General features: G+C 42.0%; 2 protein-coding genes across 3 annotated transcripts; one reads left to right on the forward strand and one right to left on the reverse strand.

Moving 5' to 3' along the window:
- The first annotated feature begins 1,412 nt into the window (after nucleotides 1-1,412).
- Nucleotides 1,413-8,542, forward strand: slc2a12 (solute carrier family 2 member 12). The gene is made up of 5 exons (XM_084030896.1): nucleotides 1,413-1,512; nucleotides 2,325-2,427; nucleotides 4,889-6,166; nucleotides 6,782-6,904; nucleotides 7,393-8,542. The coding sequence occupies exons 2-5, from the start codon at nucleotides 2,349-2,351 to the stop codon at nucleotides 7,542-7,544; spliced, it is 1,632 nt and encodes a 543-aa protein (XP_083887022.1). The 5' UTR covers nucleotides 1,413-1,512; nucleotides 2,325-2,348; the 3' UTR covers nucleotides 7,545-8,542.
- Nucleotides 8,543-8,722: 180 nt separating this feature from the next.
- On the reverse strand, nucleotides 8,723-13,875 carry tbpl1 (TBP-like 1). Of its 2 annotated transcripts, XM_084030897.1 has the most exons (8): nucleotides 13,216-13,875; nucleotides 13,065-13,133; nucleotides 12,612-12,855; nucleotides 12,434-12,516; nucleotides 12,004-12,067; nucleotides 11,554-11,657; nucleotides 10,871-10,965; nucleotides 8,723-10,260 (listed from the first exon to the last, which is right to left on the reverse strand). In XM_084030897.1, the coding sequence occupies exons 3-8, from the start codon at nucleotides 12,744-12,746 to the stop codon at nucleotides 10,175-10,177; spliced, it is 567 nt and encodes a 188-aa protein (XP_083887023.1). In that variant the 5' UTR covers nucleotides 12,747-12,855; nucleotides 13,065-13,133; nucleotides 13,216-13,875; the 3' UTR covers nucleotides 8,723-10,174. The 2 variants fall into 2 exon arrangements, with proteins under 2 accessions (XP_083887023.1, XP_083887024.1); XM_084030898.1 differs by lacking the exon at nucleotides 13,065-13,133.
- Nucleotides 13,876-20,202: the final 6,327 nt, after the last annotated feature.

Consider the following 20,202-nt stretch of genomic DNA (forward strand, 5'->3'; position numbering starts at 1 on the left):
TACAGCATGTCTCCCTTCCCATGTTCTGTCTTTCAGTTACAATGGTTTACATCAGGATATAAGTGGGCAAAAACACCTTCACGCTTAACTCTTTAATCTGACGACTGAGTCCTAAGGATCTACATGAACTTAAACCTCCTACACCTTTCGTCAGATATGAAGCAATGATTTCCCAACTAATTTTACTTGAAGTTCAGTGTGGATTTATGGTAAAAGAGGGTGTGTATCTTTGAATGGCCTCGAGCATGCAGGCAGGAAGTATGTGTGTCTAGATTATTTTTGGGTTAAACCCCATCTCGCCACAGCTGCGTGAAGATCAAGGATTGTACTTAAGTCAAATCTTAGGAGTACTATTAAACTTTACATGAGCATTTACATTTTATACACTTCACGCCAAAACATTTCAGAGATATCGTACTTTGAACTTTGACAGTTACAGATATCTCTACATTGCAGATTAAGATTTGTATAAAAAACACATCAGATCAGTTTGTACAATTAAAGGGCTAAACCGAGAATATGTGAATTATCAATGGATCATTTTACAAGCTAACTTACCAAATAATTTTAACTTAATAACCATTTACATTTCAAAAAATAGAAATAAGTGTTAGGTCCTCTTCTGAGTAAAGTAGTAGCTGTTCAGCAAGAATACCTTAGGAACAACAGTGCTATGATCAAAATGCTACAGGTAAAAACATAGAAGTGCTTTTTTTTTTTAAATCAAGAGACTATGTGCTGACGTAGTAAAAGTGCAGTCTCCGTAGGCCACTAATAGTTATCTTGGTTATTGAGTCATTATATAACACATACACACATGCCTTTGGGGAACTTCACTTGAGATGAAATGACAGGTCAAAAAAGGTCAAACTTTGGATATAGGCTATGTATGAACATCTAAATACACCTCCAGAGAAAGTAGGCCATGCAGAAAGAGACCACTACGGGGGCATAAGGCTACATTCAGTCATCTGTGAAGCAACGGGACAGGTGTGACAGCTCAGTCCTAGAGCACATGTTGAAAGAGGACATGGGAACCGAACAAAATAGCAGGTGTCCACCCCGGGGCTGTTATACCATGCAGTATGAGGAAAAATACCATTATTTATCCAGGTGTATTTTTTATTTTTATGCTGGTTACTTAATAGTGATAATAAAAAAACAACTTTATAGTAACTTATAATGGCAGCTGGAAGCTTTATTCATATGTACCCCCTTACAGAGAAATATTAGCCCACTAGCACACATTGTTTGATTATAAATAGGCTACATTAAGCAATGCTAGGCTCTTCCACGTTTGGACCAATAGGATTTTACGTTGGCCGTCCTTCCACGTTTCTCATTGGCCGGTGCGGGGCAGATGTGGGCGGGCTTAGGCAAGAGCCGTAGCAAAACAAGTTGCGTGCGTGCAACGACAAGACGGACAGAAGAGTTGGGAGCGGGTTGTTGTCAGAAAGAGAGAACGAATGACCGACAAACACACCGACACACGCCGACAACAGAAGACGTCAGGTAGGGAGCCGCGTACGGTTGTTCATGTGTGACGTAAGACTGCGTAGTTATCATGAAGCGAAGCCCGGTTAAAAGTTTGCAGGTTAATTGTGAACAATACGTGAAGTCAATGTATCAAAGAGAGCCGCCGACTTCTGGAAAGAGGTCGTGTTTTCCTAAGTGTTTGTTTTCCGGCCTCCACAGAATTACCTCCAACTTCCAGAAGACAGAAATAAAACCTACACATAGAAACAGGACGTAGGTTCATTCAGTAGTCTGCCATTACGTATACATACATACATTAAAGCAACTATAAGGGCGTAGGGGTTGTCATTCTCCCACGTATCTACATTCCCTCAACATCTAGGTCGGCATGGGGGTCCAGTGTGGTATTTGTGGTATTTATAACAGGGCTTTCATTTAGAAACGAGTCCAGGGTCAATAAAAAGGCATCGATTGGTGTGAAGGATGCATTGAAAACGTCTCCTGCTGCATCTATGGGTCAGGGCTGCACATCTGGGCATGGCTTATTATTTAATAATAATAATAATAATAATAATAATAATAATAATAATAATACATTTTATTTAGAAGCGCCTTTCAGGTCACTCAAGGACACTTTACAATTTAAAATAAGAGCAAACAAATAACAAAACCATTAAAAGTGCAAGTAAAAACATCACATTTAAACCAAGTGTTGCAGATTTTTAGACAATTGTTAAGGCAAAATCATTTAATAGGTGCTGGTGTTAAGACAATGTGTGTGTGTATTTGTGCATCATTCATTTATTTGTTTGAATGTGTTGGTTTTGTATCTTTTTTTTAAAATCTAGGCCTACTTTAAGAGGTAATTGACGATGGACTCCAACAGTGAGACCAAGACGATGACCTCTCACCCCTCCGAGACCCAGAGACTGGCCCCACACAGAGACCAAGGTACATTTGAACAACAGTAAACACATTTTTTTATTTAAATAGCAGATGAAATAACATTTTTATTAACTGCAGGAATGTCGGGGGTTTGTTTAGAGATGTCATGTTACCTCATTTGTATGTTAGGTCAGGGTGTATTTGATTCCTGATCATCCTGGACATTCCCACGCTTCCACCACTGAGCCTCCGCAAACACTTGAGATAAAATTTGATTATACTGACAATCAATTGTTAATTGCTAACCTGGGGGACCATTTAATTCCGTTGACAACTAGATAGGTAACGCCAGATAGCTTCAGGCGTAACCACTCGGCAAATCAGGTTTCACTTAACCAGGAATTACCTTAACATGACAATAGAGATCACTCATCTACAACACTGATTAACAACGGAGCCTCAAATTGTTTATTACCTTGTTATGCCTGTGTCCCAGGTCACCCTAACCTTTGGTGGCGTTTTACCAAAATGTCACACACTCATCGGAAACTACCTGTTAAAAGGCACAGGTTTATTATGTGGCATTTCCTCTGAATTCTACTTTTGGTATGTAAATTGGCACGGCTCTATCCTGCCAAACCAAACAACAAACAGCAAAACCTGTCTGTGTGTTTTAAGGTGGCACATGGAAATGCACAACTCATGGACTGAAACAATACAGAACACTGCTTTAAAATGTTTTGTGTACTAATGTCCTAGCTTGGTTAGAAGATACTAACAATTTCCATGCAATAAAATGAGCCGATTTCCGAGTATCGTTATTTTTTCATGCGTGAACATGTAGGAATGGCCTAGCTATTTTAAGGTTCTTATCCAAGAGGCTTCTTCAGTTCTGAGAACTGAACTGGACTGAACTGGAGAAGCCTCTTGGATCAGAGACAGACGTCCACAAAAGCCTAAAGCAAGTCCAGTTGCCTACTGGAATGGAAAATTGTAACGTCTGCAAGCTTTTAAAGGAAGATGGTCTCTAGTTTTAAACGTTTAAGGAAGAAACCTGACATAGAAATGTAACTACGAGCTTTTGACAGTAGCTGAAGAGTCGAAACAAAAGTACAGTCTACCGTATTCAAATTGTAATCTCGTTATTACATAATGTCAGTCATGGAAAATATCTACATCTGAGAGGGGCGTGCAGTGCAACAGTCCAAGCAAAATGACTTTATAGGACCCTGCAGTTTGCAGCTGCGTCTGTGTTTTTCCTGCGTGTTACGCAATGAGATTTACATTAGAACCAAAGAAAAAAAGTCTCATTAGGAGCGTTATTAGGTTAATACAGGTTATTATAAAAAATTAACATAGCAGGTTTAAACAATACCTGTATCAAGTGCAGCCTCAAAAAAGCACGTTGACAGCAAAACTTTAGCAATATAGCAAAACAAGAAGTGTCAATATGACGGATGTTTATGACGTGAAAGGATGCACCAATATATGTATAAGTATGACTAGTACTCAATAATACCATTAATGTTTCATGAATTTGAAAACATGTTTTATTTTCATCGGATAATCATCACTTTCTGACAAATTAAAAAAACAACATGATACTGATATTTTAATTTCTGCTCTGCCTGTCTGTCTGTCTGTCTGTACCACACTGCTCTGTCTGTCTGTCTGTCTGTCTGTACCACACTGCTCTGCCTGTCTGTCTGTCTGCCTGTCTGTACCACATTGCTCTGCCTGTCTGTCTGCCTGTCTGTCTGTACCACACTGCTCTGCCTGTCTGTCTGCCTGTCTGTCTGTACCACACTGCTCTATCTGATGTCAGTGTGACAGCAGACGCCTCTTTCCCGCCTTTTGTTACTGTTTGATAAAATGAAGGATTTATTGCGGGCCCTTCTTTGCAGGATTTCGTTCCTTCGGGTGTGTTTTTATCGTAAAGTTGTTGTTTTTTTATCAGCAGTTTTTACGAGTAGGAGTACACGAGCACAGTATCAGAGCCTGTATCGGTATCTATCTGCTAACCTCATCAGTTCTGATTAATTCAGATTTCTTTCCTTCCTATCTCTCTAATGATAAGGCATTTCTGTTTACTGTTTACACTGATTGATGCATGCAAGACAAAGCATGTAGGTTTATAACACACACACACACACACACACACACACACACACACACACACACACACACACACACACACACACACACACACACGATGACTTACAAGATTGCTTCGGCATTCTTCTTATGAACTTCATGCGGTCTGAGGTTGTGATGCAACTGCACATGAGACCATTTGTTTACTAGCTGTAGACAAGAACACTACTTGTTTGATCCCCAGAAGGAACAAGGGGTTGTCTTGTTGGCTCCACTCCAGGGAGGTCATAGTGAAGGGTCAGCTGAGTAATAACACTGCTGGATCAGAGAGGTTCAGTGTCTCGCTAATAATTAGGAACCACTTTCAACTAGGAAGGGAATAAACTCAATTTCAATTGATCCTCTGACTCTGTATTTCTGTCCCTCCTTCCAGGCAGCAGCTGGCTGGTGGTGGTCGCCTCAGTGGCGGCCTCTCTGAGCGGCATGATGCTGGGCTACGAAATGGGCCTGACCTCCGGAGTCCTGCTGCAGCTGCGGGGCCTCCTCTCCCTCTCCTGCAGGGAACAAGAACTGCTGGTCAGCTCCCACCTGCTCGGCGCTCTCCTCATGTGCCTGGCCGGGGGCCCTATCCTGGATCGCTACGGCCGCCGCTGCTCCTTGCTCCTGAGCGCCGCCCTGGTGATCGGCGGGAGCGTCGTGCTGATCGCGGTCAACTCGCTCGTCGCACTGACACTGGGCCGGGTGATCGTCGGCATGGGAACGGCGTTGTCGGGGACGGGAGCGTGCCTGTACATCGCAGAGATCTCGCCGAGGGAGAGGAGGGGCCTGCTGGTGACGCTGTATGAGCTGATGTTGGTCGTGGGGGTGATGCTGGGATTCAGCTGCAGTTACGCCTTTGCCACCGTGCCACATGGCTGGGCGTACACGTTTGGACTTGTTATCCCCCCTGCACTGCTGCAGATGAGCATGCTTGTGTTCCTCCCACCCAGCCCACGCTTCCTGGTTACCCAGGGTAAAGTGGAGGAGGCCAGGACAGTGCTGATCAGAATGAGGGGTGGGATTCAGGAGCATGTGGAAAAGGAGCTCAGAGACATCAGAACGGGACTCAAGGAGGAATCGGAGCACAGCTTCTGGGAGTTGTTCAGTAACAAGGCCAACCTGCGTTCCCGGCTGCTAACAGGCGTGGCCTTAGTCTTCCTTCAGCAGGCTACCGGTCAGCCCAATATCCTCTCCTACGCCTCGCCACTTCTCCGCAGCGTGGGCTTCAACAGTGACGCCGCCGCGACCTTGGCCTCCACGGGGTTCGGGGTGGTCAAAGTGGTCTGCACCATCCCAGCTGTGTTGCTGGTCGACCGCTTGGGACCCAGAAGCTTTTTGTGCGGGGGTGCCGTCGCAATGACGCTGTCGCTAGTTGCACTCGGTACGTCGACAATGCAAAGCCACACTAACCTCACCAGCCTGTGTAAAAGCCACACTAACCTCAACGACACACACTCGATGTGGGATTTAAACGGGACCTCTATAGTCTCGGACGACAGTGACAATTTCTCTGCTGACCTCCCCAGCCAGTGGCACAGCGAGGAGGCACAGCAGACCAACAGAGAGGATGATGGGACAGGGGAGCCAGGAGGAAGGACTTCCATTCTGAAGTGGGCCTCATTGATAAGCTTGCTGGTGTATGTGGCGGCCTTCTCCATTAGCCTCGGACCAAGTAAGGGCTCATTCTTAAAGCTGTATTCACCCACTCCCTGCTGCGCACGCACAACCCGTGTTGACTCTTTTTAAACTTGTATTGCTAGTTGTTACAATAGGGGAGTGCCCAGGATGGTATTCATAGCCAACATTCACAGACACACTGACGGCAGAAGCTGCCTTGCGAGGAGCCATCTACCCATCAGGATCTAACCTTGCCTAATATTACGATTTTAATAACTGTGATGTATAGTAATGTATAACCTGGCAATTGGTTGGCTGTTCTTAGTAAAGTTTATAAGGTGGATTGAAGACGACCCGCTCTAGCTCTTAGCCACAGCAGCTAGAACAGAAGCTGTCATCCACTCGTAAGCAATGTTAAGAGAAGTTGTCTGGTTACATTTGAAGTCAATGGTTGCAGCTAATAACACGTTGTTCTATGAAGTACAAAGTACAGCCATGGTTATCCTACACTAACTACACATAGGTAACATCTAGTTCGCCAGATAAAGAAGAGTGGACTCTTGACTTAAAAGTGTAAAAAAAACTCAACCAACAAAAATTGTTCAAAGATATCCTGGAGATGATATTTGTATTCTTGCCTTACAAATCTTCTTTTTCTTTTTTTCCCCAGTGGTGTATGTGGTCATCAGTGAGATCTTTCCAATGGGAGTCAGAGGCAGAGCTGTATGTGTGGTGTCGGCTGTGAACTGGGCCACTAACTTGCTCATCTCCATGACCTTCCTCACTATTACAGGTGGGCATTGGTTGGAATTTCTAAAAAAAAAAAAAATTTAAATTAAGAATTAAATTCATTGTCAAAGCTAGAATTTTACTTGAACCATCTATGCAACAATATTCACTAGTAGATCTGTTTCTCAACTGTTGCCCAACGCTTATGGAGCCATAGCAATGAAGGATTAGCAAAGCAGGAAAACGCCCAAAACTATTTGTCACTATTCAAATCTGTAGTCTTTGATACTGTATGTGCTTTCCTCAGGGTTAAGCTGCAAGTCAAGGCATAGCAGCTCTGCCCATGTCTTGACTTGATTCGCCAATCTCATGTGTGAAGTTCATCTTAATGTTGTCACAAGAATCCAGTTTTGAAGCCTGTAGGATGAGTCTAGTGACAACACTGTGGCTGAATTAATGCCTACTAATGAGGAGGATAGGTCATAACATGCAAAACATCCAAGTATGCTGCTTGTGGTCATTTGATGACAATGTCTTTGCTGTTTTCCCCAGAAAGGATCGGTGTTCCCAACGTGATGTTCCTCTATGCTGCCATGAGCTTGGTTCTCCTGGTGTTCGTCATCTTCTGTATCCCTGAGACCAGAGGTCGCACGCTGGAGGAGATATCGAAAGAACTGGCCAAGAAGAAAATGACCTCAACATGACCTCGTCAGTCAATCTCGTAAACTAGTTTGTGAAATGGATTGCTTCAGGAGAGCCTGATCGGCAGCAGCGCATCCAGAGATTCCAGCAAACGGGGGACTTTTTTTTAAAAACGGACCACAACTTTACACCTCACCCGAAGGGCAGTCGAGTGTAAGGATCAAGGAGGACGATATATTAACACTTTTAAAGACTTTGGGCTAAAACTCGTACATCCAACCCACCCAGATATGTAGATCTTGCCTATGCAGGAAAAAAATGAATGAAGGAGTATTGGTGAATTTGCTCAAATGAGGGTATCTCAGGGTTCACAATGAAAGCCCCACCAGTCAGCAGAACCAAGGGGCTCAATCTATACTACTAGTGCCTGATATTGTGATGTCCAGACATCATTTACGTTTACGAACTGGACCATCTTGCGACGGGCCGCAATGCCAAATCAGGCCAGGCTCTTTTGGATTTCCACAAAGATGTACAAAACAAAGTCAGATGCTAATCACTTTGAATGTCAATAACATTGCAAATGAAGTCCTTGACGTAACACTATCTATATGCTGCTACCTGTAGTATGCATTAACACTAACAGGGCTCAAACCAGTCAAACCACTCATGCTGCAGCACGCACTGTAATAGAAACGGTAACCTAAATATGGGTAAAGGTCACAGTAGTCTTACTGTGGGAGGATCCCGTTGTCTCCTCTTTTAAAATGTATGGTACTAAGCTGTCAAGATCATAACTCAACGCGGTTTCTGCTACATTCTCATAAACATGCTGTAAATCAAAGAACTATTAAACTCATCAGGTCTAGTTGGAACATTGGGTATATTGTATAAGCAGTACTGTAGTGGAAAAGGAAGTGGAAAAAAGTGAAGTTCCTCTTTTTTTTTTTTTTTTTTTTTTTACTTCTGTCCGTGATGCCAAAATTATACTTGGGTGAATAACAAATGGGATGTTTTACTGCAACAAATTACTTCTATTGACATGTTCACAATTAAAATTGCCCATTTAAAAAGCTGTATGTGTTGATACCTCTCCACGTCTTTTGTTCATTTTTTAAAAACATGTAGAAATCCATTTGTGTTCCGTCAGGCATGACAATCTTGGACAACCATTGAAAGCGATCCGCTCCATCCGCGATCGAGACGAGACAAAAGTTGAAGGCATCATGACAAAGTTAACTGTGGTGTTTTATCACGAACCTTTATTTTTATACAAAATACAAAAAAACTGAACAAATGTCACAAATTTGACACTGGTTCAATAACTCCATCCCATTTACTTGAAACAACATGTCTATCTCTCTTCTTTTTTTTTTAAAATCAACATCTTTTCCATCAGATGCCTTTACTATATACTACATCAGCCGCCATTAGGGTTTCCCACTTAAAAACACGTTACGCTATATTTTGTTTAGGAGAACGATATTCTATGAAGTGTTTGTTTTTCAGACAATTCAGGCAATGGCTAATACTATAAGCATGGCCTCCATCAATGCTGTGCATGACCTTGTGTCGCTCCAAAAAACTCAGATGTATGAACTTCCAAACCTCTTGACAGTGCCAAGTTCCCTACAACCTTGAGCGACTTAGATAACCAGCTGCATTTATAATTATGAGACCTTAACATGAATTTGTCCTGTGCCTTTGCAGCAATTTCCAAGACCAATTTCGGACAGTGTTTCATAACTTCATTCCAGTGCCCCATTAAGAAAAACATTTTTAATGCTATTACTTCATCCTTGTGTTTAAAACTTGTATTAGCATATGACGAAAGAGATTAAAAATAAAATAAAGATAATGTGTGTGCATGGTGTTCCAATGCCACAGCTGAGAAACAAGAACCCATTGATAGTGAACCGACGACCAAAACTAATTAAGCAAATGTGAAAAACCAACAATTAAAAATCAGAGAACGATGTGAGCATATGCATAAGCACCTGCTCTTACTGTGTTTACAAGTGTACAACAGTCCAGACTCAGTCCGTGGTTGGGCGGCTGTTTTTCCTCTTTGGGTAAAAATCCGGGTAATACAGTAGATGCCTCGTATTTGCATCAACACGTCTCCAAAGAGCCATGGACGGAGATTCTTCTCGAGAAAGTGGCAAAAGGGACGACTTCTTGTATATAGGGTTACAGATGAGGCTTCTCAGTATTAACATATTGACTCTTCGCATTGGTCACAACTGCTAAGCACTGAAATGGTTAGACTGTTAAAACGGGTCTTTCTGTGAACATGCAAAAAAAACAGCCAGAGCATATTAAGAGGAAGAGTAGATAACCGCCTCGCTCTTCAGTGTCAGCCGGGTTTAAAGAAGCAGTCTCTGCTGAAGGATGATGGTTGAAAGAAATACTTACAAGTTTAGGCTTTTTAAAATCACAAGAGCCACACAATCCACAACAACAATACATCTTTGTGAGAGGGACGTTTTAAGACTCCAACTAGGGATGTGGAGGGTTTGTTTTTAAAATCCAGGTGACATCCAGTCTGGTTATCGTGTTAAGATGTTTGTGGCTGTTGCCGTGCAGCGATGAAATCAAGCAAATAAATTCCAACGATAAGGTGCTTCCTCACTTGCGACAAAAAAAAAATCAATCATAACTTCTCTTTCCTTCCTTCATACCCTCCCATCTTCTACTTTTTGTAGAGGGGTTTCCGACAGTCGAACAGTAGTGGGTAGATGTACTCAACAGCAGTGGCCACATTACTCACATTTGGTCCTGAGCAGTGGGAGAGGGAGGAGTGGGCGTGGGATGAGAGCATAAGAATAAGCTTTTAGTACAATTGAAGACAGAAAAAGCAATAAACCCCACATACAGACAAATCAAGAATTGCACATATTAGGGCAGGGCGATATGACAGCAAAACAAATATTTTGTAAATATACGTTACATTATTATGGGCCTTCAAGTCTGCCGCCTCAATCTCTCTATAAGTTCACTTTAAACTGCAACAAATTACTTTTCATTGTCGTGTATTTTATTTATACAGGAATAGACAGAAATTGGCTTTAACGTGGTTATTTCATTTATTTTTTGAATTACGTGTCGTTATCAAGATTTTGCCATATCGCCCAGTCCTAGTAGCTACCATCACAACATTGTCTGGGTCAGGTTCAGCCTAATGTGCAACATACAAAGAGGGCATAAACTATTTAGTTCTGAATAAAAATGCCTTGAGGAATTGGGTTATGTGCAAACCGCTTTTCTGGTTGTAGCAGTCTATAAAAGTGCATTATGACAACGTGACCTCAATCCCTTAAGCTGGTGTGCCCTCTAGCTGTATGTAAATGAGGGTGAGAAAAGTTCATTTGGGTGTGTGTGTGTGTACCTGTAACTGTGATGCTGCCAGTGGAGAACACCTGTACAGTAGCCTTTATGTGTTTGATCCGGTACGTGGCAGCAGGATGGAGCTCCGGTTCATAACTGACAAACACAAACAAACACACGGTGAGGCACGGAGCACTAAAGGCTTCCAGCACGCATCTTCCAAAAACATGTAAATATACATCTTTGGGGGTTTTGATGATGCTGTATGTGGCTACTCCATATATTGTCACACAAACAAGTGAATCAGGCGCTGACAACGCCACATCTTCTATCTGCTTCTGGTGCAAAATGCACACTAAAGTGCAGACCAGCGGTCCCACCACTAGAGGTCATCCTGTCATTGCAAATACTGAAGCACTAAAAGTACAAAGTGCAACATTTTAAACATGGCAGTTACTTCAAAATACATGTATTGAGGTGTCTCAGGCTAAACTGAATCATAATAAATGACAATAATAAGTCATAATGACTGTGGTTTGTATTTTTCCTTGTGAGATCAACATTTCTAACTCAAAGCTAATGAACCAAAATAAGCCTGAACAAACAAACAAAAGGTTCTGGACATATGAGGGGTCTGCTACAGGAGGAAAAATCAGTCAAAATATTTTTAAATAATGCTCAGACAGATCGGGATGCTACTAATAATGATGATTTTAATTACTGTGTTGTATAGTAATGCATTACCTGGCAATTGGTCGGTTGTTCTTAGTAAAGTCTATAAGGTGGATTGAGAACGGCATGGAGCAGACTGCCAGGACATTCACAACTTTGAAGGCTGAAAACCTCACCTGAGGGGCGACAAACACATGCACAGACATGAATGCAATACCTGCGTACTTTTACACTGAAGGAGAACTTGTGTGGCTCATTGACTGCTGCACTTTTCCATATTTGTCATTATATTGTTCATATATAAACATATAATAAACATATAGTTGTTCAGGGCTTTTGTAAATAACAGTTCCATTTTCTTTTTCAATGCAAGAGTTGAACCTTAACAAGATGCTCTGAAATGTAAACATTAACAGATATTATAACACACTATATCTGCATTGATGTTCATGTTAGTGCATGTTTTCCAAAAACTAATAAGTGGCATGTGTTATGATGCTGTTAACCAACAGCTATTCTCACCTTGAAGCCCAGTTTCTGCAGAAGGCGTGCCAACCTGCGGGCACCCAGCTTTGCATCATCCTCACTGAATGAAAAGAGGACAGCAAAGAGTCAGAGGCAGAAGAACAGGGGTATACGTTCTATATTTGCACCAACCATGAAAGGCATCGCTGGGCTAGTTTGTGGTGGCCGAATTGCCAAAAAGGAAAATCACTCTGATATTTCAGCACCTTTTCTGTGAGAGGTGAGACAAACGGCGATGCCGCTACAGTACATTTTTAGCAGTTGATGAGGAGGATATTGCAGAAAAATTCAGTTGAACCAAAGATTACTGTACCAACAATAAGGAGGGAAGACACCTGCAGCCAACATTTCTCTCAAAGGAGAAACGCAACTTTATTCACTGATTTCTAGTCAGTTTGAGTAAATGTCTCATGGGCAGTGTGTCTACCTTGTGGCTCCAGTGATGATGATTTTTCCTGAGGACCAGATTGAGGCTGTTATCTTGGGTTTACGAAGCTTCATCAGGACTTTCTAAAACAATAAAAATGGTAAAAAAAAATTGGGATCTTCCAACATGACCCATATCATAAAGGCAGCATTCAAAATACAGACTTTGACTTACGTACCCCTACTTCCGGCTTATAGATGACATTGGTTCCCTCTAAGGCAATAGTGCGCAGGTTGAGGTGGCACCTGGTCCTGAAGGTTGCCACCACATTGGTGATAATGATATCAAGAGCCTCGTCATTGCTGGAATCCATGAGGACGTGTGTGGGACAGCAAGAGGACCACAGGGGTTTTCTCCTCACGCATTTATCATCGATGCAACCATCATCACCATTTCATGGACGGACAGGGAAACAATTTGAGCTGGAAGGGAGGGGGAAAAGTTCCAGGAATTATTTACTATTTAGTGAGTTAGAAATGATAAATGTCACTTTATTAATATTTATACTATATTCATACTATAATGCAATGTCCCACATTAGGTTTATAGTTTGCACATACAGTACCTTTATGCATATGCTGTTTCTACATATATAAAAAAAAATTTAATTAAGGGGGTTTAACTTATTCACCTTATTTGCAGCACAAATGCATCTGATTCTGCAACTAGGTGGTTCCCAAAACACGAATCATTCACGCACCTGAAACACATTACAGGATTAAAACACCTCGGGAAATTAGATTTAAGTCACTTATTGTGGTCATGTATTAACGTTAGCTTACCCGCTAGTGATGCAGCCTGACACGTTAGCCAAGTTAGCTTCTCTGTCGCTAGCAAATTGATAGAGGAAAAGCATAAACTGAAAAGCTAAACTGCTAAACGCGTTTAAAACACATACATGTGTGCAGACGTTAGGTTTGTGTCGCCGTAGTTTCGTCTAAAATGTGAGGTTTGTTGGCGTTACAGCTGATGCACCGCTCGTCCCAGTGTTATTTGCATAGCAACGCAACTGATAATCTTGTTTAGAAAATGTATGCTAAGCTAGCTAATCTCGCTAGCCTAACAAACCGACTGTCAACTATTAATAGCAAACTCATTCGGAGCGACTGCATTAACTAGCGTTTTGTTCTGGCTATAATCCACTGAATTGAACGACTATAAACAAAGAGTAAGTAACCTCACGTCTGCCTGGGTACTGTTGTGAATAGAGCTATCCGTTAGCTAGCAACAAAGGCAGTGCACAGGCAGTTACGGTTAATGAATGAAAAGTTGGTCGCTAAGCTAGCTAGCAGGCTAGCTGTCTAACGTTACACGGTTAGCGAAGTATGTCCGTGTGTCCAGGTGGATTTGCGTGTTAATGCCAAATGTACGTATCTGAATTGTTTGCTTTAATTCTTAAGCTACCTCAATGTTGTAACCCCGAGGAATAAACAGCCTAGTCAAGTGCCCTTCCTCCGCAAACCACTTTCCTGTTTTTGACTTTCAAAATAAAGTCTGGGAAACTAGTGAACTTTCAGTAACTTCCGGTAACAACTTTCAAAAATACAACAATAAAACATTTTACGACAGTTTTATTTGTTAAAAAGCGAATCGATTTCTGTTTTACAAGACATGAATATAGCTGCATAGATACATAGCCGCTTTAATCGCAACGGGAGATCTTATGTGACATTCAAAGTCCATAGGAGATTTCATTGTTACCGTATGCAAAAGCCATGCCTTCCTGCAGCGCCTATGATCAATGCGTGACTTTCCTCCTCTTTTGAAAAGTGATGCAGAAATACGTGCTTGTGTTTGAATTGAATTCATTTCAATAGGGTAAGAATCATTTTCGCCAGAAGACATTTCATTAACTGATTACTAGTTTATCTGACTGTCTACACAATTAATGGACTTGAAGAGTACCCACTGCCAGTATGTTGCTTCAAAGTTGGTATCTTGCGCCACCATGTGGACAAGGCAAGGCAACTTTATTTGTATAGCACATTTCATACACAAGGCAGTCTCAAAGTGCTTCACATTATAAAAATGTCATACAATAAAGTGAAAAAAAATAGAAGGATTAAAAGAAAATAAAGGCAAAATTAAAATGCATAGGAAAAACCCCTCATTAAAACCAGCCAATAATAAAATAAAGTTTAAATTTTAAGGACGGTTGTCTTTGTTGGAAAGAAAAACATCATCATTTTTGACATGACTTTTTTCTACACCATGTCCAACAGAAAAATATGCATATAAGTCAATGTTATTGGTAAACTTGTTATGAATTCATTTTCAGTCATCAAAAGTTATAATATGTGTGTCAAAATAAGGGTTAAATAGCTAATTTACTGTAGCCAAATTCTGTGTCCACAAATTTGCCCTTGTGACCATCTACGTCTGCCAATATTACACTTAACAGGCTTGTGTTAACACCATTTCCAGATAACAATGTGTAACTTTTTTTTTCAGTGTTTATGGTCTATTCACATTTAAGCTATGCGGATTAGAACATCTTTGAGGAAAATGAGCACATCTGGCCAGTAAATACTCCTCTAGGAACTCTGGGCAGGCTACAAAAGAGGAGAAGGAGTAAAGTTTGGAGGCAGTTGGGAATGTTTGTGTTATCAATAAGAGAGATCACAGCCGCTCCCGTGGCTCATGAATGAATTTACTGAATGGATGCTGTGCTGCGGTGTCTGCGCTCTGTCACATCCTGCAGTGATCGTGACCTTTAGGCAGACTGACCGTGACTTAAACAGGCTTTGTGCTGATCAAACTCTTTCTTGAGCTCATTTGACTTATTGTACTTTATGTTACTTTGCAAAAAAAAAAAAAAACACTGCATGAATGTCAAACTGATAAGAAATGACTTATAATCTTTATGAAATAACCTTGCTTAAACCAAACACAGATTTAAATGTGTACGAGTCTCAAGTGTATCTGCGCATTCATATGCATTTGTTTTGGTTTGTTATCGACTTATTGCTTGCTTATGCACGTTTGTGCATTGTGCTCTGTAACCTGGCTCCCCTGCTCCGGCCACTGCAAACACTTCTCCCTTCTGGCCTGCGCCCAAACATAACAGAAAAATAACTTCTTTATGATTCAGCCTTGTTATTATTGTTCTTCCTCCCTGGTTACCAAATTGTTTCATTTCCCCCCCCCCCCCTCTCGTTTAATCCTCCTGGGCTTCTCCTAATGAAATATAGCCTTGTAATTCACGTCCAGTCCACACAAGAGCCTTGTTCAGATGTCCCAAGATGTTTACTATAAAGGTTTAGATTTAGAGCAGGTTAGGAAAGTCAGACCACTAGCATCGCTGGCGTGCGTGTGTTTGTGTGTGTTGTGAAGCGGCTGACGCAGGGCGCAGGAGTATGTTTACAGTTTGTTGGGCTGCACATCATTGGGGCAGTCTCTTCCCAGGGGAACAATGCTCGTATTCTCATTAGGTCATAAGATGCAGCGTGTAAACACACAGATGTGAGCACTTACGGCTTAATAGATGCAGATATGTCTAAGTATAAATAGACGGTCCATCACTGTAACTACTCTGCGTGCGTGTCAAAGAGAGAGTGACTGAGGGAAAGTGAGAGATAAATAATTTTTCCATGCTTCTGGGAAATATATGTGTGTAACAACAGTTTTGATCTGAATAGTTTTGAACCTTGAGTTTTTTTCCCTTACATTTATACAGACATGACACAGGAAAAATTATTAAAGTAAAAAAATGTTTGTTTTTGGGTCAGTCCATATATCTCCAGGCCCCAAGAGGTGTGGTATCTTCCGAGCGTCTGGATGATCTGGATAGTTTGGTATTCTTATGACAAAAGGTCAAAAAGGTCGCCCAATTTTCTCCAAACTCCCACAGAAACACACTAAAACAAAGTCGTTTGGTGTCTTTAGCTTTCCAAAAACACGATGCCATTTATAAAAAGAAAAAAAAAAAAAAACTTGACTCATGTCGGCAGATGCGTCTTCGCAGAGATGTTCTGCTGGGGTGACCTCACTGTTGCCTGTAAACTGGGTGTGTTTGTCAGGACCCCGGCGCTCTGTTTATGTTGGGCGTACATCACAGGCCCATTTCAAAAGGACTTGCAGGGCGAAGCTAAAGCCTTTGAGAGCCTTTGCGGTAGTGTTGTAAAACTGAGCTCCATACCGGTGTGATGGCTTTGTGGGAACTCTGTGTCACAAATCTTTTACCAGGTTGAGTTTCTTCGGCGGGAGTTGAAAAGGGTGGAGACACGAGGAAAGCAGGTGGAAGGGAGAAAAGTAAAAGCGGAGATAAGACTTAAATATGCATCCCGGATAGATGCACACGTGCTGTATATCTGCGTGCCCGCATGCTACATGTGTGCACTTTATTAGTGAGTGTTTCTGTACGAGACAGAGATGGATGGTGTGTGAGTTTGCCGTGTGGAGGGAATCCAGTGCTCTGGTAGTGCTGCTCCGGGGTCTCCCAGTGTAAACAGAGACGTGGGAACGACCATGCCTGTTTATATCAGCTCCCATTCTTACTGGGACCAGTCAGCCAGTCATCAGGGGCACAGCCAACACACCCATGAGCATGCACACTCGAAGCTCAGGTCACCCATCTGTTTAAGGTGGTATAGTACATTCATGTTTAACATACTCCAATGGTGTGAATTGTTTAATGGAAGATATCTGTACTTTTATTATATGGTGAAGTCACACCATATAAAAGAAGGGTTAGCAGACTCACTCACCTAAATGCTGAGGGGTCCAGCACATGCAACCAGGGCCCCGATAAAGATTGACGTTCAACCAAACAAAAAAAAAAAGTAGGTTTCTACAAAGAAGCGAGATCCTCTCCGCCCTCCCATCACAGCTCCAGAGGTGCGGCTGAGCTCAGAGACAGGGAGACAATCACTCCAGCGCTCATCACGCCAGATTTACTGGACTAACATTAACAGCACCTGCATAAATGTTATGGAGTTCCCCGCTAAGCCATGTTTAGACTAGTTTTAGAAATGATGACACTGCCATGAGCATTATCTGGTGCGACTCCAGTCTGCAGAGAAAGCAACTGCTTTTTTTTTCCCCTCTAGAAAAAGTGAAGAGAAATGATGATGAGGAAGTTAGGGATGACATCAACGTTTCTTCTAATTTAAGATGTAAACAAAGAGGAGGGAACAGCAGGGTTTCTTTATATCCATAGGGAAACTGTGTATTTGTTTTAGATATATGTTTTTATTTAAAAACAAAACAGCAACAGAAGAGGGATGCCTCATCCTGGGTAGACAGACATGCTGCACACGATGAGAAAACCATCTTTCCTAACAGGAGCTATTTACGTTAAAAATAGATTTGCACAGCTATGAGAAGCTGCATTAAACGCAGTGATTTTTGAATCATGTGGGGGGAAAATCCTGATGGCCAAACCTCTTTCGTGGCTTCTCACCGACATATGAACAAACAATACGTTACTGCTGCAGAACTGGGCAGACAGACAGTGTTTGGATAGGGAGGGAGTCGCTGTAAGCCTTGTGGAGTGGACTCTTCCTCTCACTAGAAAACAGAGCAATGCGAAAACAAACTGCTGTAAGAGTGAAGAGAGCCCGTCTGAGCGCCACTAAACAATCACAAAGGGGAACCACACATCTTTTTTTGGGGGGGGGGGGGGGGGGGGGATCCCATCAATTACACACCTGGTTACCTTTGGAGATAAAGTGTGTGTCTTTGCAATCAGGGATGAAATGCATCATTGTCACCGTGTGTGTGAAGACCCTCCTCAACTTTGCGCCCGTAAAGGTCTACATTTTTTGGGTGGAACGGGGGGGTGGAGGTGTTGACACAGAAGGATGTTTTGGGGTGGCGTTTGGGGAGCGAATCGGGGTGAGGGTGCAGAATGATGATAGGAAGGAGGGATGCGTGATAAGGGGGGGTGTTGGGTTTTCTAGCGGCTATGTGGCGTTTGGGAGTTTGGGAGTTTGGGAGTGTTGTGTGCGATCTCGGTGCATGTTTTGCGGACGTGCACACACTTTCTAATTGATCTGCTTTTGCTCATACTTGTGTCCGTGTGTGATAAAACAAAGCAACAAAAAACATCTCCCACTCATATGTGAGCAACATGCACACACAAACGCATGCCTACGAGCACACACACACAGACACACACACACACACACACACTGATATCTAAATTAATGGTCTCCTTGGGGAGTCATCCAAAGGCCACGGGCGTTTGGGAGAAAAGATTCTTGGAAAAAGGCTTCATCATCAGAACATGTGCTCATTAGTAACCCCATCTTAGCCATCCAGAGAGAGAGCGAGGGAAGGAGAGAGACAGAGAGGTACACTAAGGAATACATGGACAAGGTCATATACTTATCATGTTGAAGAGGCATTTACTTTACAGTCTCTCCAAATGACGAGGAGCGTTGCCAATAGAGCGAAGCCAACGAGGAATCGGCCATCGGCGTGAGGAGTAAAGACACACGTAATGAGGTAAAGAACATAAATAGTTCAAAGAAAGTCCAAAAAGAAAGAGTAAAAAAGAAGAAGATTCTTAGCGAGTTAGACTCCCTCCGTCTCCGTCAGCCTCACTCGGCGCAGGAAGTCATTAAAGCGTAAGCCAATAAAGCTGTGTCAGATATATTGTATCCCCATCCTCCACAGGGATATAAAATATTGGCCTCCCATTCTCATCAGACGCAGGGATCAGCATTTTACAGGCTTACGATGTCCTTCTTTGGAGTTCAGAGAGTTTACTGAGTTATCAACTGTCTTGTTGGTTTTTCAACATAATTGTTTCCGGTTTTATTCAACATGACTCATAGGAGAAGAAAAAAAAAGGGACATCCTGTAACAGGGGATTTAAATGTGGGAATGTTCATTTTAACAAGTCAGTAACTTCAGCGTTGGGACTTGAAGATTTGGGACCATTACAATGTATTTGTTTGGGGAATAATCCCGATCTGGGATTTCTCCTGATATTATTATTGGATTTTAGCCACTAGGGGTTACATGAGCATGGAGACCATCTGATTGGTACATATGTCATAGTTTATAAAGTTATGCCGTGAGAAGTATTTGTCAGCATCCGGTGTTGTGTGTTTGCAACCAACTGAAAATCCCGGTCTCGGCTTGTAGGAGAAAGATGGTGTCCGAAGTGAAAACGCATATGGCCCTATTGTGAGTCAGTGTTTGTCCATTCCGGGCTACCGTACAAACATGGCAGCCGGCTCCATGATAGAGCCCTCCTCCATACAGTAGATACAAACAGCTCATTCTACGGTAATGAAAACACAACAATTCTTACTTGGTAATATTATGTTCCATAGCTTTCACCCTGTTAGATGATTAATCAGATACTTTGAACCCATGTTTGGGAAAATATATGCACATATATGTGATATTAATGATATTTGTCTTTCAGTTCATAGTTCTGGTTTTCAGGTCTTCAGCTCTTCTGTTTTGCTGCATTACTTTGGTTCCCTCATTACCTCTTCACCACCAACCATATATCACTTTTTCAAGCTCAGTGAGTGTGTGTGTGTGTGTGTGTGTGTGTGTGTGTGTGTGTGTGTGTGTGTGTGTGTGTGTGTGTGTGTGTGTGTGTGTGTGTGCAAACCTCCCACAAGGGAAGCGCTTGTGATGATACATGCTGTGTCTTTGTTCTCCGTCTTGTTCTTTCACCCTCAGATATGGTTTTTTTAACATATTTGGACATGTATTTTATATCTTACACAAACAAAGAAGCTAGTTTGGAGGGAAAATAGTCAGCCCTTGTTGCTTTTTCCACTGATAGGACTCATCCAAAATAAATA

The sequence above is a fragment of the Eutrigla gurnardus genome (genome assembly GCF_963514095.1).
Source record: "Eutrigla gurnardus genome assembly, chromosome: 16".
Taxonomy (NCBI): Eukaryota; Metazoa; Chordata; class Actinopteri; order Perciformes; family Triglidae; genus Eutrigla; species Eutrigla gurnardus.

What these genes read in the sequence shown, in the direction of transcription:
- slc2a12 (XM_084030896.1), top strand. Translation starts at nt 2,349, where the DNA reads ATGGACTCCAACAGTGAGACCAAGACGATGACCTCTCACCCCTCCGAG. An exon ending in GGCCCCACACAGAGACCAAG is followed by an intron (nt 2,428 to 4,888) that starts GTACATTTGAAC and finishes CCCTCCTTCCAG; the next exon opens with GCAGCAGCTGGCTGGTGGTG. An exon ending in CTCCATTAGCCTCGGACCAA is followed by an intron (nt 6,167 to 6,781) that starts GTAAGGGCTCAT and finishes TTTTTTCCCCAG; the next exon opens with TGGTGTATGTGGTCATCAGT.
- tbpl1 (XM_084030898.1), bottom strand. Translation starts at nt 12,746, where the DNA reads ATGGATTCCAGCAATGACGAGGCTCTTGATATCATTATCACCAATGTG. An exon ending in TCTATAAGCCGGAAGTAGGG is followed by an intron (nt 12,517 to 12,611) that starts GTACGTAAGTCA and finishes TTATTGTTTTAG; the next exon opens with AAAGTCCTGATGAAGCTTCG. An exon ending in TGGCAGCATCACAGTTACAG is followed by an intron (nt 10,261 to 10,870) that starts GTACACACACAC and finishes CCCACTGCTCAG; the next exon opens with GACCAAATGTGAGTAATGTG.